General features: G+C 31.3%; 2 protein-coding genes across 4 annotated transcripts; one reads left to right on the plus strand and one right to left on the minus strand.

The window, feature by feature from the left end:
* Positions 1-4,046: 4,046 nt before the first annotated feature.
* LOC117923758 (probable E3 ubiquitin-protein ligase ARI11) lies at positions 4,047-9,357 on the plus strand. Its single transcript, XM_034842196.1, has 3 exons — positions 4,047-5,261; positions 6,154-6,914; positions 8,642-9,357. The coding sequence occupies exons 1-3, from the start codon at positions 4,833-4,835 to the stop codon at positions 9,027-9,029; spliced, it is 1,578 nt and encodes a 525-aa protein (XP_034698087.1). The 5' UTR covers positions 4,047-4,832; the 3' UTR covers positions 9,030-9,357.
* A 4,019-nt stretch (positions 9,358-13,376) lies between these two features.
* LOC117924272 (O-fucosyltransferase 23) lies at positions 13,377-17,579 on the minus strand. Of its 3 annotated transcripts, XR_004652752.1 has the most exons (4): positions 17,386-17,579; positions 16,735-16,811; positions 14,604-16,650; positions 13,377-13,896 (listed from the first exon to the last, which is right to left on the minus strand). XR_004652752.1 is itself a non-coding variant. In XM_034842867.1 (3 exons), exon 3 carries the CDS (start codon positions 16,425-16,427, stop codon positions 15,090-15,092), a length of 1,338 nt encoding a protein of 445 aa, XP_034698758.1. In that variant the 5' UTR covers positions 16,428-16,650; positions 16,735-16,811; positions 17,386-17,579; the 3' UTR covers positions 14,544-15,089. The 3 variants fall into 3 exon arrangements, 2 of the variants coding, with proteins under 2 accessions (XP_034698758.1, XP_034698759.1); XM_034842867.1 differs by lacking the exon at positions 13,377-13,896 and having other exon boundaries at positions 14,544-16,650; XM_034842868.1 differs by lacking the exon at positions 13,377-13,896 and having other exon boundaries at positions 14,544-16,650; positions 16,724-16,811.
* Positions 17,580-18,984: the final 1,405 nt, after the last annotated feature.

The raw sequence follows: 18,984 nt of genomic DNA on the forward strand, positions 1-18,984 counted from the left end.
ATGTCTAATAAAATAATTTAATATGATTTAAAGTTAAAAATAATTTTAAATAATAAGTAAAAATAATTTACTTATTTTTAGGTTCATATCTTTATTTTATATTTTTATTCTTATTTATCTTAATTATCTCTATGATTTCCTTGATACTTCATGACCTTCATTATTACTTGACTTTTTTTGTCTTAATTATAATTTATGAGGGTAAATATATGAATTTGATGATTTAAAATTAAGTTTTAAGTTAATTTTATCAAATGGCCTTAATATTTAAAATAAAAATGAAGTAATAAATTTTAAATCAATAACTTAAGTATAATTCAATTTTAAGTCAACTTAAGTTATTAAGTAATAAGTATTAAGTTTTATCAAACAATCCCTGAATCTCAACCTTTTATTTATTTTATTTTTCGTACATCTTCAATGTATTTCTTTTAATTCTTTATTTTTCATTTAGAAAGGGAAATAAGAAAAATAAATTTGAAAAATGAGAAAAAAACTTATTAAGTGGGTGTTGGATAAACCAACTTAATAACTTAAAGTCATTTAATAACTTATTTTAGGTTATTAAATAAATTAAGCATATTTGATAAAATAATTTAATGGTATGATTTAAAATAAAAAATAACTTTAAATAATAAATAAAAATAATTAATTTATTATTAAATTTGATCTCTTTTACTATTTTACAACCTTCACTATTATTCGAACTTCTATACCCTAATAATAATTCAAGAGAATAAATATGTCAATTTGATAATTTATAATAAGTTTTAAGTTAATCAAACAACCTTATTACTTAAAATAAGAATTTAATAATAGGTTTTAAATTAACAACTTAAATATAATTTAACTTAAAATTAATTTAAATTATTAAAAAATAAGTATTAAGTTTTACCAATACCCATATTAAAACCTTTTCTTTTTACTCTCCTTTCAAATTTCCCTTGAATTTTTCCCTTTCATTATTCTAATTATAATATTTCACAAGCCAAACTACTCTGCCCTTTCACTGCTTATAATCATTTCAAGTTTTATATTTCTAGCACATTTTTTTTTCTAACACTCTACTTGCCTATATTCTATTTATATGGTAATTAATGTTTCCTATAAAAAAAAATACCATCATCATGAAACATTTTTTTTATATATAAAAAAAATGTGCTTATTTTAAATTTGAGTATTATTTTAGCAGTAAGTTTTAAGTCATACCCACCAAGAGAAAAGTCCATCACTGGACCCTACACCTTTTTGAATAAAATGTGGACAGTCCTAGAGAAAAATTAGGGAAACAAATATTAAGAAAATCACCCTATCAACAAAAATCTTAGACTATTGTGGTCCAATCATAATTATTCCTTTTGCACAAAAATCCCAATTATCCACCCAAGACCCTAGGGCCTCTCTTCTTGGGAGTGATTTAATTTTCCAATTTTTTCCCCCTTCTCTCACTCTATACCTTCTTTGCTCAGGAATAGTGGAATTAGATAGTGTATATCTTATCTTTCAAAATACTTTAAGTTTCTATAAAGCATTTTAACTAGAGTTCTAATATCAAATATTATTGAAAGAAGTACTTGAAAATCCCTAATCTTCGACCACTTTTTGTCTATTCTTATGGTTTTCCTCTTGACTTAACTTTGTTTGGTTGGTATATGAGTATGGAAGAGTCTTAGTCTTCCAAATCTTCGACTACCTTGAAAATATAAAAACTTTTGTTTGTAAAACTAAAAATAGAAAACGATAATTTCTATGATAAAAACGGTTTTGTTGGAATTGCATTTGGGTGTCCAAATGAGTTGACCTAATCCGATCCAAGAGGATTTGAGAGTTTTAAAACTACTTACAAACTCACAATTAACAAAAATGAGAAGACATCTCTCTAAGAAAAAAATTCAAAAAAAAAAAAATGTTTTCTATTCTATCTTGAATTTTTGGTTAAGATTTTTATGTTGTTAAAAAAAAAATGATTCTTGTATTTGAAGTTTCATTTATAATTTGGGGCAAAAAAAAAATATTGGTTGAAACACAAAAATAAATAAATAAATAAGATGGTCAATGAAATAACCAATCAAATTTTTTGGGCATATAAAAAAGTAATCCAAAAGTTTTATTTTTTATCAGATTTGATATGTGCCTAAGAAGGATAATAAATTTTAAAAAATTAAAACTAAAAAAAAAATTATTAAAACATTAGATAAATTCATAGCTTTTATAGAAGTGACTTCTAGACCCTTTCTGATTCAAATGGTAAGCCTTACCATACAAAGGGCACAAACTAGCCATGGAGCTTGGATGACGGGAGATCCGTAGATTAATTCAATTCCTTTGAGAAAAGGATTAGTGATCAAATGATCAAGCAAAAAACATGTATATCCTAACAAGTATTTAATTTCTATTGATTTATATATTTTTTGAGAAAAAAATTTAGATGAACATTACATTTGACTTAAAAATTAATATAATCATAAGAAAATAGCCCTTACCTCAATGGAATAATTTTTCTAAAAATAATATATATATATATATATATATATATTAATTTTAGAACTATTTTAGTCAAAGCGTTTTTATCGCTTTTAATAGAAACATTTTTAAGAATAATTATTTGTATTTTAAAAAATAAAAAATATTAAGATAATTTTTGAGAATATGTTATATGCTAAAAGAAACTATTTTTTGAAAGAATAACTTACAAAGTCATAATAAAAATGCTATTTTAAGTGATTCTCAAGGTTTTAAAAGTTCCTATAAATACCTAATTTCTATATATAAAAACAATTTCTTTTAATATATATATATATATATATATATATATATATATATTGAAATAGTTAAATATATTTATATAAAAAATAAGTTATTTTTCAAACAAAAATATAAAAAGGGGCAAACATTTATAAATATAGAGATTATTTCATCATTTTTAAATAATTAATTCTACTTCATTTCTTTTATTTGATACTTCTTCTTTAAAAATATTAAATACATTCTATCCTTGAAAAGTTGATGGAAAATAGGATAGTAGAAGAAAAATAAAAAAAATATATTTAAAGTTAGTAAATTATTTTTATATCTTACTTTAAATTTATTTAAATTATTTTAACTTTTTTTAATAAAAATTAAATAATTTTAAAATGTACCATGTTTAATTAAATTTAATTATATTTTATTTTATTTTGAATTTTTTATATTTATAATTTTTTTTAAAAAAAAAAAATTCTTCTTTTTTTCTTTCCTTAGGTAGTATTAGTGAATATGGGAGCAAAAAAAATTAGAATACCCAATACTCAGTTATTACTTATGAAGTTATTTTAATTCACATAAATTTATACTTGAAAGTTATTAATTATTTCAATAAAAATTTTAAAAAATTACTCTCATTTTCAATTTTATGATGTCATCAATCGAGTAAATAATTATCATTCCGCAAAATAAAAAAAAAAACTTAAAACTTGTTTAACAACTATTTTTTTAGAATAATTTATCTTTATTAAAAAAACATAAAAACACGTATAATAATTAAAAATTATTTTTTATTTTCTGTTTTTTATTTTCAAAAACAAAAATATTATATTTTTATGGAACATGTGTTTTCGATTATTTTTTAGAATTATTTTACAAAGTAATTATACATGTCAAATAATTAAAAATAAAATATTAGATATAAATTTTTTTTTAAAAAATTATTTTTCAAAACTAATTTTGAATATAGATATCAAATACATCTCAATGCTTGGAATTTTAAAAAATATTCTGAAGAGCTACTTTGACACCTGTCATTTTTTAAACCTTTTAAAAAAAATTAGTAACTAAAATTTCCATAACATCCAAAATAACCGTCAAAATATCTTATTAACTCGACATTAGCCATCACATCAATTAAAAAGAGCGAAAGAAGGAAGAAAAATTTGGCAAGAGTTGGTAAGATGAGAAGTGGAAGGAGCACTTATGATGAATTTACCTAGAAAAAATGGGATGGAAAAAATTTCCTAGAAAAATGACCTTACAAGTATGTGATGTGGTGAAGAATGCCAGCACACCTTGACACCGATGACCTGCCTTTCCTCTTACGCCATACACACCCAACAGTGCCTCTCACATATTCTCTCTCTTCACTCACATCCAAACGAAGAAAAGCATATTACTTGTAGACGCTGTTGTCAGATTTTAGGGTTTCCATACCCAAAACACTGTCTCTCAGCCCATACACAATCCTAATAAATTCCACCGGATAAGCCTCATCCACCATGGTATTGGTACGGAAGCTTCCGTTCCTCACTTGCAATTCATAACCCTTTCTCTGTTTTTGCTTTTATTGTCATTTCTGGTGTGAAGATTTGTACAAATTGGGAACAGAAAAAGAGAGAATTGAATGCATTTGGAAGGGGGCTTTTGGTGGGAAAGATCTGTAGCTTTTGGGGTGTTTTTGTTTTTTTTTATTTTTCATTTTTGGGATGTGTAAATGCTGAAATTTGGCATTTCTGGGATTGATTTGTCGGTGGGTTCTTCTTAGATTTTGATATGGAGATAGGGGCTGAAAGAGCACTGTTTGGGTATTGGTATTTTCTTGTGATTTTGGGTTAGCTGTAGGGTTAATTTTGGAGGCTTGGATCAAATTGTCAGTGCGTTTTGCGTTGATTTTCGTTTAGAAGAATGGGCTGGAAGATCACTTTTTTTTCATATCAATCTTTGTGATTTTGGGAAAAGATTCTGGTGAAATTCAGAGTTTTGGATCCCTTCGTCTAAGTTTTGTTTAGAATTTGACATCGATCACCCCTTGGGATATTAGAGTAGCATAAGTTTGTGGGTTCTTGGAGAAATTGGGGTTGAAAATGGAGGATCAGATATTTTTCGGTGATGCGTCTGCAAGGAATTTAGTTAGGGAGGTGAAATTGGAAGAGGATGAGGAGGATTTCCGGAGCTGTTGCGAAGATGAAGAAGAATGGAAGGATACTGAAGAATCAGTGAAGGAAGGTGCAAAGGATTTGAAGGAGGAACTCGATGAATTTTCAGTGAAGATGTTCTTCAAGGGCATGTCAATAGCTGAGGCTGGTGATTCTGGTTCTGGGCTTTCTGGAATAGGGGTGGTCATGGAAAGATCAGCCAGCGCTCCTACAATACAAGTGCAGAAAAAACTTGACTTTTATGTGGATGAATCCGTGGCTGACTATTTGGCTTTGATGGATGGTTTGATAGAGGCCATGCAGAATAATATTCGCCGTGTTTTTGCATTTACTGATTCCGAGATCTTATATGACCAGGTGAGCAGTCGCTATTTTTAAAACCTATATTTTTCTATTCTTATAATCGTTATATAGATTGTTGAAGATCACATAGCTAAGGAAGCAGCTGAGTCTGTCCATCTTGATAGAAATTTTACTCAATGTCTTGAATGTTATATTTTGATGTTTTTTGCAGCATCAGAGTATATCCTTTGGAAGCCAGTACAGTTGTTATATTTGTAAAATTTCATTGTTTAAGAATTTTAGTTGCAAAACTAAGGCAACATTTGTTTTCAGGAAAATTTGAGGGAAAATGCAAGGGAAAGAAAATAGAGAGAAAAACTAGAAGAAGAAAAAAATAGATTTAAAGTTAATAGATTACTTTGCTACCTCAAACTTATTTCATTTATTTTAACTCATAGAAATAATTTGAAAATGTATAAGTTTCTAACTAATTTTAATTACATTTGATTTTCTTTGGTATTTTCCATAAAACAACGAAACATAAGAAAATCATTTTCTTAACATTTTTTTCCATGGTACTTTCTAGGAACCAAACATAACCTAGATTTTTTTTGCTTATTTTTGCAATTTCAGTACCACTGTGCTTCCATTTTGTACTCTGCCACTTATTTTTTGCTCTACTTTTATTTTGATTTTTCCTTATTAGCAGAAACACTTCTTTTGGGTTTGTTCAATTTTTCTAGTGGGCAATCTTTCATACATTTATTTAAATTTTGTTAAGGTAGTTTCAGCATTATGATCTCTAGCTCCCAAAAAGAGAAAAAAAAAAGTGATCACAACTGCTACTTATTACCCACCTAAAAAGTGAAAGTGAAAACAGTGGTATTGTTATGTCGGTCAATATCTCTGCTAACACAATCACTATATAATTTTGTGGTCTTAATTTATTAGTTGTTATTCCTGACAGATTTCACATGCGGAGGAGGATGGGAATCCACTTTTGATGGCACTGAAGCAAAGGATCTTAGAATTTTCCAGTAATCTGGAAGCTTTTGTTCTGAATCTAATTCCCAGTAATGATCTTGAGAGGCCATTGCAATTAGCCCAAGTGGCAATTGGGATTGTTTCTTCACCTTCCAAGGGAGATGGATCACTGGAAAACTGTTCTATCTGTTGTGAGGACAAACCTTCACCAATGATGATCACAATGAAATGTTCACACAAATTCTGTTCCCACTGCATGAAAACCTATGTTGATGGAAAAGTACAGTCCTCTCAGGTCCCCATTAGATGTCCTCAGTTGAGATGTAAATATTTCATCTCTACTACTGAGTGCAGATCTTTTCTTCCAGTCACTTGCTTTGAATCTTTGGAGAGAGCCCTTGCAGAAGCAAATGTTCTCAATTCGGAGAAAATCTACTGCCCCTTTCCAAATTGTTCAGTCTTGTTTGATCCACGAGAGTGTTTGTCAGCTAGGGCAAGTTCATCAAGTCAGTCAGATAACAGTTGTGTTGAGTGCCCAGTTTGTCAGAGATTTATCTGTGTTGATTGTGGAGTTCCTTGGCATTCTTCAATGAGCTGTGAAGAGTATCAAAGTCTCCCCTTGGAGGAAAGAGATGCTGGGGACATTACTTTACATCGCCTTGCACAAAATAAAAGGTGGAGGCGTTGCCAGCAATGCCGGAGGATGATTGAGCTCACGCAAGGGTGCTATCACATGACCTGCTGGTAAGATGGATTATTTTTGTGGGTTTTACTAAAATGATTTAAAATTAAGTGTTGTAGTTGTTGTCTATGGGTTTGTATGCATGAATGTGTCTTGGTCTTTATGTTGCAAATTGAATGCATTAGTAACCTAGTAGATCTACATTCAGAGCAAGGAGAAACCAGATGACTTGATTCAAACAAGGGTTTCAGAAAGCTCCAATGAGTTATAAACATTTTTGGTGTTGAAATGCAAATTCTTTTTTATAAACATTTTTGTTTCAAACTAAAAGCAATGAACATGTCCTTATTTGAAACTGGATCATCATCTAAATGCTTTCAAATTGTTAAACATGCAAATGACATTTAAGTTCTCTTAAGAAGACGCATTTTCAAGAAACATTTTAAAAATGTTTATCCAACATGTTTTCTTGTTACTTCTTTTCTCTATTTTTGATAACAGAAGGCAACTATCAGTCTGTCTACCAAATGGGTCCTGGGTTTGGCAATGGAGGTTGGGTACACTTCAGAGAAGTTTTTCATGGGAGGGCACAGGTTATGAGGGGAAGTTCCATTTGGTTGGATTTAGTAAGGCATGCATATCACAGGAGAGTGGATTAGGCCTTTGACATTTAGGGTGATTTAATTAGGCATTGTTGGGTATGTGGTTCTAGAGGTTTTCTGTGGAAGTGATAAATTATGGAGAAAGGTGGTGGACAGTATTGGGTGGAAGGAGGGGCTGGGCTGCAGTGGAGGTGGGAGAAAACTACAGGGAAAGGTTGTGAAAAGGGCTTATTAAGTGGTGCCAGGCCAAAGACGGCCTGTTCCCTATTAAATGTTTTGTGAGGTTTTGATGGGGAAGGGGACTTTCCATGGAAGGAGGTTTGGTGTAACAAGTCCCTATAAGTTGTTCTTTCCTCGGACTAGCCATTTTTTTAGTGTCTGGGTCAAATATTTGTCTATGGATTGCTCTGATGAATAGAGGAAAAGTCCACCTAACTTGTATGCATAACAATAATAGGGAAACGGTGGATCATCGACTTATTTATTGTGGGGTTGGTTCAGACCTGTGTTCCTTGCTTTTGTGGTGGGGGGCTTTTTTGGTTCAAATGCAATTCATCCTTTTAAGTGATATTAAGATACTGAATGTTGGTACACGTGGAAAGGTTCAACGCCCCTCATTTTCTGGCATGTTAGTTTACCAGGTGTCTAGTTATATTTCTATTTCGACGCTTTATCTGGTGAATGGTGAGAACCACATGTGAACTGGTAAAAAGGATTTTTTGATTGTTTATCATATGTTTACTGAGATAATCTTTTTTTCGAAACATGGGTCAAATTGCATTTGGCGTTGCCATTGTAATTAAACCAAATAACGCAAGCCAAATGCTAGTTCATTTAAAACAGCAGACCATTCTAATTATGAGCTGTTGCACATATCTTCCTTGAGTGATTTGCCTCCTTGTGCATCCAGTTGTGTTGCATGTATCTGCATGTGAGTATGTAAAGGATAGTGGTTGGTATTTGGGAATGTAAAGCTTTAAAAACTATCAAAATTATTTATCAGACAGGTTATCCTTTTTGAAATTTCTATCTTAGAATTTAAACCTTAATTCTGCAGGTTTCAATTCTCCAACAGCATTCATTTCATTGTTTGTTTTTCATTTGCACTGGATAGACTGAATGAGCTCAAGGTTGACATTTTGGTTTATTTAGACATGATCACTTGCTTACATGCGTAACAACTGCAGGTGTGGGCATGAGTTCTGCTATTCTTGTGGTGCGGAGTATAGAGACGGACTACAGACCTGTCAATGTGCATTTTGGGACGAAGAGAACTCTGAAGACTTGATGAGCCACTCGATCCAAGAATCTGAACAATGGGAATGGGATTCCTTCAATTCACTTCCCATGACCATGGGCATGGACGCATACTCAGATCAGGAGAGATCTCAGCTGGCACTGATCCAGAGGTTCCTTGCTGGGGGTTTCAGTCTGAGCGACCATCACCCATACCAATCCCCACCACGTTGTACAGACTCGTATGTTGATGCCATGAAGGACCTCCATCAGCTTCCTTGGCTGGAGAGGTTTGTGTCAGTAATAAGTGACAACTACTATGAAGACTATATCCAATGAATGAGGCGGATGTAGCAAGAGTCTGTCGCATGTTCCAAAATTCCTGGAAAATAAGTTGCATTTGGCTTCACAAGGGGAGGTAAAGAGTTCCTCACTCTCTTAACTCTCTTTTCATTTACACCGCTCCTCCTTTCTTCTTTCTTCTTCTGTAGTCTTCCTGGATCAATTTCGATCAGTGACTCTTAAACTTCCATGCATATGGTGATGGATAGGAAAAGAATATGTTTTTATTGTAGAAAGAAACAGGTAGCTGAAGACACAAAAGAAACGGAATTAGACCCCTACAACAAAGTTAATGAAACAGATTATATATGCTCATTTCCTTTCATTGTTTTTGTATTGTTATGCAGTAATGTTGTTCTCTGCTGTTGTGTGAAAGCCTGTTTGAGGTAGGGCTGGAACTTGAGGGGTTAGTCGGTTGGTAACTAACCTGAGCCCAACTCAGAACTAAGAAACAGTTAATCCAAACTCAATTAAACCCGACCTCAAATACGAGGTACTCAATCCAAATTCAACTTAATCTCATTTTTTTAAAACTCGGGTTGAATTTGAGTTGGTTGAGTTAAACTTGGGCAATACAAGTTGGTCGGGTTAATTGGGCTACATGATTTAAAATCCCTTCATGGTTATTTTTAAAAAGCTTTTTTTCTTAATATATTACCAAATTTTAAATAGTAAATGTGATAAAATTTCAAGATAATAATAAAATATAAAAATAAACTTATATATTTTTTTAAAAAAAATGAAAAAGTATATGATATTATTATAATTTAATATTTTTTTAATTAAAATCTAAAAAAATGAATATTATTATATAAGATAATAAGTATTATAAAAATATTGCATCAGGTTAGGCATGGATTGTCAGGAGCTTGTCCCCAACCTAAGTTGAGCATAGGGTAGAGAAAATTTAATTTAAATGTTAAAAATATTTGTTTAAATTAAAAATATTTGTTTAAGTTCACCCAAACATTAGGTGGATTGGGTCAACCGGTCCATATTTTTATACATTTCTTCAAACTTATTTTACTTATTTCATTAAATAATTTTAAAATATATAAATTTTAAATTAATTTTAATTATATATATATATTTTTATAGTAAAGGGAAACATGATAAAATCATTTTCATTAATAATTTTTTTTCCCTTAATATTTTCGGGATCAAACATAACCTAAAGTCTATTTTCTATAAGGAAAATAGTATTGAATTCATTTTTATTATTGACTATTTCTACTCAATAGGTGGAAAAAAAATTAATCCACGAAATTAAAAAAAAATAAAAAATGAGAAAGTTATATCATGACATTACGATGGTGGTTATACCAAAATTAAGGAACCTCAAGAATTTAATAAAGTTTAAAAAGAAAAATAATAATCATTTGGTAAATTAAAATTCTTTTAGTTGCTTATTCTTATGTGTATTTATTATTTGGTATAATTAACCTCTCCCCAATATTTATTTATTTTTATTTTATTTTTTTTAACACAACCCTTCCTTCTATCAAGTGACTAAACCGTTACTATCACCCTCTCTGCCAAACTTCATTAATTGCATTTTTTTATTTTTTATTTTGTTTTATTAGATAATTTTTTATATAATTATCATAAAATAAAAAAATACATATGAAGAATTTGTATAGCCAACTATTACCAGCGTCTTTCATTTCATCTAAGTCGTTTTTTAAAATTTTTTTTCTATGTATACACATTTTTAAAAATCTATTTCCAAAATAATAATAATACGTCTCCACATAAAGATTGGAGTGAGTTTGACTTGCTTCTTGGGTCTCCCAAAGATGTGATGCAAAAGGCAAGGATAAGATTATCCTATCCTTACGTTCCAGATATGGATAGAAACATCCGGAACGCCATACAAAAACTACTTCCATAATTTACATCATTTTTAAAAAAATATATTTACATTCTCCATTAAAATATTCGTCCTTAAATTTCATAATTCAATTTCAATATTTTGACACAAATATTGGAAAATAATTTTGAATCAAAACATTTTCATTGTGATTTTTTTAGGAATGATTGGACTTGGAGTAGATTATACCTATCATCATCGTCAAATTTAACAAACAATAATAATACAGAGTTGCAATCAATGTACTCATTGCAACAAATTCCTACTGCTACGACTTTTTTTTTTTTTTACTATTACTTTAGTTATAACATTTTCGATTTTTATAAAATTCTAAGGAAAAGAATATAAGATATGAAAAAAAAAAAATAATAATAATAAGAAAATTTTAAAACTTTTTCTCTTGTTAAGTTTAAGAGAGGAGGGAATGGTTTACGAGACCTTTTACTAAACCGATTGCCATGTTTCGAATTTATACAAAAGATTGAGATAAAGAAATTAAGGTTATATTTGGTTTGGTTTCTTGAACAATATTAAAAAAATATTTTTTTTTTCATGTTTGATTGTATTATGAAAACTATCAAAAATAATAAGTTATAATTAAAATTAATAAAAAAATTTATATATTTTTCTAATTGTTTAATATTTTTGTCAATAATTGAAATGAGTTTAAAATAGTAAATAAAGATAATTTATTGATTTTAAATTTATTTTTTTATTTTGATTACGTTTGGTTCGGAAAAAATTAAAGGGAAAATATGAAGGAAAGAAAATAAAAAAGAAAAGTATAAGGAAAAAAAAAATGAAGAAAAATAAAACATAAATTTAAAGTTAATAAATTAATTTTATATACTTTTTCAAATTCATTTTACTTATTTTCTTCCATTATATAAAGATGAGATAATTTTAAAATAAATAAAATTTTAATTATATTTGAGTTTCATTGATATTTTCCGTAACAAAATCAAACAAAAATCAAACATGAGAAAACCATTTCTTTTAACATTTCTTTTTTCTTTCTTTGGTACTTTGTGTGAACCAAACATAGCCTTTGCTTCATTTTTTCTTTTCATTCTACTTTTTCCTTTTGTTAAGAAAAATAATTTTCTTATATTTGGTTTTAACTTGAAAAATACAATATAATTAAAATCATACAAAAATTTATATATTTTAAAATTATTTAATATTTACATAGAGGATGAAAAATAAATAAAATGAGTTTGAAGTAGAATATAAAATAATTTATTGATTTTAAATTTATTTGTTATTTTTTTCACTTTTTCTTTCCTTTATTTTTTTCTCCTTGTATTTTCCCACATATTTGCCCAGAACAAAAACTTAAATTTAAAAAATGGAATTTTTAAAAAAATATTTGAAAATGAGAGGTTTAAAAATTAAATTTGGAAATTAGAATTTTAAAAATTTATTTGAAAATGAGTTGAAAATTAAATTTAGAAATTGAAAATTTGAAAAATTATTTGAAAATGGAAGTTTTAAAAATTAAATTTGGAAATTGGAATTTTTAAAAAATTATTTGATAATGAATTTTTTTTTAAAATTAAATTTAAAAATTAAAATTTGAAGAATTATTTGAAACTGGAATTTTTAAAAGATCAAATTTTTAAAAGATGAATTTTTTAATATCAAAAGATGAATTAGGAGGATGACACATGGCCTGGTGGAGTTGTACTGGAAGGTGGCCATGCATGGCCATGCGCTTGTGGACCGGGGTGGAGAGGTTGCTGGCAGGAACGGGGCTTGTTCTCTTGTGTAAGAGTCACTGTGACCCAATAGCATAGACTTTCTGGCCAACAAGCAAGTCTGCAGAGACAACAGGAGGTATGGGTCTCAGCTTCTCATTTGGTGCATCAACACGTAAAACAGCGATATCTTTGTCTTGGTCAAATCCAACAACTTTTGCATCATAAGTTGTCTGGTCAGCAAGAGTAACCCTTGAAGGTTTGTGGATTTGCTATTGAAACTTCTGACTCTGAGCTTTCTGGTGCAAAAACTGCTTCTACTGGACTCAACTTCGGCGAGGAAAATCAGTTTGTTTTCTCCATGAAGTTTCCCAGCTTGAAGCACTTCAGACACGGTTTCAAAAAAAAAAATTGTGAAACTTAAACTTTCTGAGGAAGCCTATGAACCCTGAACTGATATGAAGCTACCATTGTGGATGTTCTCCGACCAATAGAGGGAATTACGAGGTAAAAAATGAGGTCCCAGAATATGGCCGACATGTTAAATAATCAAATGAACGAGATTCTTCCGGAACAACCTACAGCTGGAATGTGGGTTTGAGTGGTGTAATGAGTGGGTGAGGTAGTGAGAGAAATGGGTTTGAGTGGGGCTGTAGGTGGTGGAATGAGTGATGAATCCAAAAAAAAAAAATGGGTTTATAACATAAATGATTAATCTTAAAACATCACGCAACAGAGATGAATCCAGATTCACGCATATATCCAAACAGAATCATGTGAACAATAGATGAGACCATGCCACAACAAACCATTGTAAGAGTAAGAAAAGAAAAAAAAGGAAAAGACAAACTTCAGCATTAATATACAAATCTGGAAGGTTGAGAAGTGACGTATGGAGAGCCACAATGATCATACCAAAACAAACTCACAAACAATGCAAAATAATCACTTAAAAAAAAAAAAAAGAAGTATGATGATCAGTAATAATCCATGAACCTGATCAGTCTTACCAGGTAATGCTCTCCTTCGGCTGGAATTTGCTTGGCTTCAACCCAACTTCTTCCCCTCTGGATCCAGGTTCCCGGTGATCATTCTCCGGCAACCCATTCTGCACACTGAAGTGGGTGTTGAAGCAGATGAAGGAGAGGAAGAGCGTTGCAGTCTCAGGGTGAGGGGCGGAGGAGAGATTGGTGAAGGGCAGGTCCTCTTTCACTCTTTCATTTTCTGGTTCCCTTCTCCCTGCTCCAATATTTTTTTTTTTCTCAAGCAGCTCTCCCGGGTGGCCAACAAGAGGGGTCTACAAATATATAAAAATAATTTAATAATTTTAAATTTATTTTTTATTTTCCTTGATTTTTTCTTTCCTTCTACGTTTTCTCTTTATTTTCTTTCCCTCACATTTTCCTTCAAACTTTCCAGACCAAACATAACCTACATGTTAGAACAACAAAAAAGAAACACGGGAGTATTGCTCTACAAGTTTTAAGGTTTGAGTTGTCTGAATTAATAATATGCTACCAACAATACACTTTTCAGCCGCTCAGCAAACATAAATATCATTAATTTATACTTTGGTTTACCGTACAAATTAAACTATACAATTAAAAAGGCCCAGATTTTGAGTTGGGTGTAATACCCCATTTGGTAAGTTTGAATTTTTCCCTAATATGTTTGGTTAGGCCCTTGAATAAATGAAAAAAATAACAGGAGAAAAGCAAAGCCCAAAGAAGAGAATAGGTAGCATCCGACATTAAGCATTAAGGTCCCACCACCACCTCCAAAGTGGTACTAGACAGACAATTGGCATGATGCTCAACTCCACCCTGGGCCACCTTAACCAACTCAGCCTCCTTTTAAATGCAATCACAAACACATTACCAATGACTCCATCATTAAACCCACCATCTAAACCTGTGGGGCACCAATTTGCAGAATATTTTGAGATACGTATAAAAGATGGCATTCATTGAATTATCAATATGATGAAGAGGAGGAGGGGTGCACCTTAAGAATGGAGTCCCCCCCACAAGGGTAGTTGAGGAGATCTTGATGGCTTTTGATCCTCTAAACAATCATAACAATTTCCCTGCAACGTCCAAGGTCTCCACCAAACTATACAAGCCAAAAGACAGCCCAAAAACTATACATATATGCTCCATTTGGTTGCTAAGAAAGACCAAAAAAAATAAATGATACCACAAACAACCCCCTTTAGTTTACCATTCTCTACAGAAAGGTTACACCAAAAAAATAAATATGGCATCAAATTGAATGAGGATGGGAAAAATAAATGAACAAATTCAGCAACAACTTAAACAACTCCGAATCTATGTAAATGTTTAACTATACCTGTCTTCATCTAAAACAGCTAATTTGAGGTTTTCTTTACTTATATTTTTATACAAAAATAACTTATCTGTGAGCCTTACCAACCGATTTCCACTAGATTAAAGGTATGCCGGGACCAGAAGAAGAAACAAAAAAGATCATTCAACAAGAGACGTCCTTAGTACCATAGCTAATTGCATGAAGGCTTAAGTCGGACATGTTGGTCATCCATCCCTGAGGGCCATTCAATTCGCCTAATATGTTATATGCGTAAGAAGGCCAAGTTGCATCCTTGCCACATGATGTTGTAATACCCATTTTGATCATTTTCAGTGTTCTCTCAAGAGCTATAAGGCTCGAAAATGTAGAAAAGCTGTTGCCAACAAAGACATTGGCCCTCAAGCACACTTCATAGTCGATTGCTGATTGAAAGAGATACGGGTACTTGTTGTAAATTCCCATGACACCCAGTTTCTTCTTTTCAAAGGGAAGCAAACCTTCCTTCCAACCATTCAATATTGAGTTATCTTCAAGAAGACTATCAGCCACTGCAAGATAGACAATCATTGGAGTTTTCAGGCCCGCAATGTTCCCAACTCTTCCTATTATCTCCTCTTTGCTGCTACAGATTTGACTTATGTTGAATCTTTGCTCTAACTTCTTACAGTGAATCATCCAATCCTTTTCTATCCTCATGTGTACGGCTATGTAAGGCATTGGCAACGAAGAAGGGCTCTCGGAATTACTAGCATTCAGTGAAAATACAGCTTTGCTTCCGACCTTCCTTCCCATCTCTCTAATCTTGGAGACAACCTTATCTGCCTCTTTTGATATTTCTTCAACTAAAACCAAGCAATCAAAGACCTTTGCATAGTCCTTGACAGGCCAATGGTCATGCCATAAAAAAGGGTTTTTCCCAAGTATTCGAATCACCTCATATCCATCATATGGTTCCTTGCTAAACTCTCTCAATTGATCCAAATCTCTCTCAATTGTCCATTTCCTTCCACTCCCCTTCTGAAGCTCAAACACCTGTGTCCTATTTGAGAGATCGGAGTACCGACCCAATCTGACAAACCCATTACAAAGTGAATTAAACCGTTCGAATTGGAAGACCTTATCAAAGGAAATGGGCTGCAAGAGATCGATTTCTTTGTAAAACAGAGAAGCACTTAGGCTAGGCATCAAAAGAGTTCGCTTCATCATTCTTGCAGTCAGACAAGCCCTAGCAAATGCAATCTTCTGATTGTTTAACCCCCATACAATCTGAGGAACCTCCAAGAACTTGTTTTTCTGCATTTGGAGCTCTGAATCTAAGGATAATGAACCCTTGTTGATCACCCCAAAGCTGTTCTGAACAACCTCACCGAAGCCAGAGAATGTGGGGAGCATAGCAGCTCTAAAAACCAGAGCAATGACAAACAAAGCAACGCATTTGCATGCCATGGAATTCAAATGGCAGCCAAAGAATCTCAAATGCTTACAACTTGACAAGCCCATTTGAGATTCAGTACCAAAAAACCCAGTAACTAAATCATTTCAGCCATCACACAATCCACACTTTTTTCCTCAATAAATCACAAGAAACCCATTCTATCAGTCCATAGCAAACCAGAACGTACCCACTAATTGAATAATCTAATATGTGGAAAATTCGAGGTTTCTGATCTCAAGTCTGATGCAGGCGACACCAAAATAAGCATAATCTTGATTCAGTGATGTTCTACATGGCCAAAAGAGGAAAATATGTTATTAGAATTTAACTAACAAGAACGAATTAAAAGATGAAATATTACCATTTTCGCACCTTCAGTTAATCGATTGAAAGAGGCAAGAACCCATTCAAAGCCTCAAAAGTGCCTAGGGAAGAAGAGCCCCTTTGATCTGAAACCCAACAAGAAGGTCATTCCAAAACAATACGAATATGACTGTAAGAATCCAAAATTGGATCGTCATGAACAGAGGAATCCGAATTCCGAAGAAAACCCAGAAGATAAAGTCAAAATCACCGTGCATGAAAAGACCCCACAGAGAAAAAGTGAGTTTTCCACCAAACCAGAACCCCGCAATCATCATCAAAACCAAGACTCATCATCTGATTCCCAAATTGGATCACATACAATAAAAAAGAAACAGAATTCTGAACAAAACCCAGGAGATAAAATCCAGCAAGCATCACCATGCATGAAAAGAACCCCTCACAAAAAATAAAAAAAATAAAAAAATAATAAAGGTGAATTTCCCGGCAAAACCAAAACCCATTATCATGATGAAAACCAAGGCCCGATATCCGAAAGATTGAAAAGAAACAAGAATCTAGTGCAGAAGTGCATTAATGGGGGGATTGGGAAATGAGAAGGGGACCAAAAAGGAAGTGGAAAGATGTCAGACACAAGCAGATTTGTCTAACCCTTTCGAGAGTATAAGACGCAAGGACAAAAGCAGGCCTTCTCCTCACCTGTGTGAACTTGAGAGATGAGAGCAATATGTACGGGTATTGAAGAGGGACCTGGGTCTGTCATCACAGTGGCATCCAATTATTCAAAGTGACAAATCTCAACAGAGAAAAGCCATGAGCCAGCTGGGGCCGTGGATGGGCAGAGAGAGCAGGCGAAATATTCTTTTTTGTGAGGAAGTAGTTGTGACCTGTGACGCACCTTTGCCTTCCTTCCCCTCCTTTTTCCTCATGTTTTGCCTCTCTTGCCCTCCACTTTCACCTCCTCCAACCAAATATTTTTTACTTTGACATTCACATTCGCAAGATCTAAGGAAATTGCTTTTATATACAATTAATTACATGTCACAGTGGACAACATATATTCTACCCTCTGTATACAAAGTCAACATGTTATCATTAAATATTAACACAACTCGTTTAGTCATTTTTAATGGAATGGTACTATTCTTAAAATTAACTAAAAAATTTATGTTTCGTTTAATCCTTATCGGTTTCGATACAACCAGCCATGAGTAAATCATCAAACATCACGTTTAGTTCAGGAAATAGAACCGCCTAAATTCGATCACGTACAGCCATGGAAGGCTTCAATTCTGGCTTAAAAATCACGGTCCACTAATGGTCTTCTATCATCCAAGCCATCAGATCCTATCTTAATCAGAACTTCACCAATACTAACAAGAATATTAAAAAGAAAAAATATTTTAAAAATTAATTTTATCATGATTTTACTATATAAAAAAGTATCATTAAAGTTAAATAAAAATTTATTATTTTTTAAAAATTAGTAAGGCCTTACATAAAAAATTTAATTAAATGAAGTGACAAGCAAAAATGATTAATTGATTTTAAATTATTTTTATCTATTTTTTTCTAACATTTTCTTTTGTATTTTACCTTTAATTTTGCTGGAGTAAACAAATGAAGTAAACATAATAAAGAGAAATAATTTTCTCATATATATATACTTATATATTTTTAAATTATTTAATATTTATATAAAAAATTAAAATAAATAAATTTCTTTTAAATAATATATAACTTTTTAAAAAATATATATATAAACTAATTTATTTAATTTAAATCTATTTATTTATTTATTATTCTCTTTATTTTCTTTTGTTTTATCTTCCTTCAAAATTTTGGGTAAGTAATTTGTTGAATAGCGTGGATTGAGAGTAAAGCAAGATGAGTGAGCAGCACAGCACATGCTTTTGCTTTCGTGGGTTTGCGAGAATTGTGGAAACATCACTCTCATCTCATGCCACCGGATAATGCACACGAACCCTTGAATTATATGATATATATTATTTTTATTAATATGACTTAGCTCTTCTTAAATTTCTCCCTTTCCATTATCAACAAAATCATAAAATATTTATTATTTTTCCATTTTTTAATACATATTCAAAACATTTTTTTTTTAATTACACTATTTTTTAAAAACATTTTAAGGACTATTTGAACTTGTCACACTAGTATTTACTCGACCTTTGTATCAATAATGTGGAAACTTTTATTCAAACATGGAAAAAAATATAAAATATTTTATTGAATGATTTATATTTTATAGTTTTTTTTAATCATATGAGTGTTTTA

This window comes from Vitis riparia, chromosome 10, assembly GCF_004353265.1.
Source record: "Vitis riparia cultivar Riparia Gloire de Montpellier isolate 1030 chromosome 10, EGFV_Vit.rip_1.0, whole genome shotgun sequence".
NCBI lineage: Eukaryota > Viridiplantae > Streptophyta > Magnoliopsida > Vitales > Vitaceae > Vitis > Vitis riparia.

What these genes read in the sequence shown, in the direction of transcription:
- LOC117923758 (XM_034842196.1), top strand. Translation starts at nt 4,833, where the DNA reads ATGGAGGATCAGATATTTTTCGGTGATGCGTCTGCAAGGAATTTAGTT. An exon ending in CCGAGATCTTATATGACCAG is followed by an intron (nt 5,262 to 6,153) that starts GTGAGCAGTCGC and finishes TATTCCTGACAG; the next exon opens with ATTTCACATGCGGAGGAGGA. An exon ending in TGCTATCACATGACCTGCTG is followed by an intron (nt 6,915 to 8,641) that starts GTAAGATGGATT and finishes TAACAACTGCAG; the next exon opens with GTGTGGGCATGAGTTCTGCT.
- LOC117924272 (XM_034842867.1), bottom strand. Translation starts at nt 16,427, where the DNA reads ATGGGCTTGTCAAGTTGTAAGCATTTGAGATTCTTTGGCTGCCATTTG.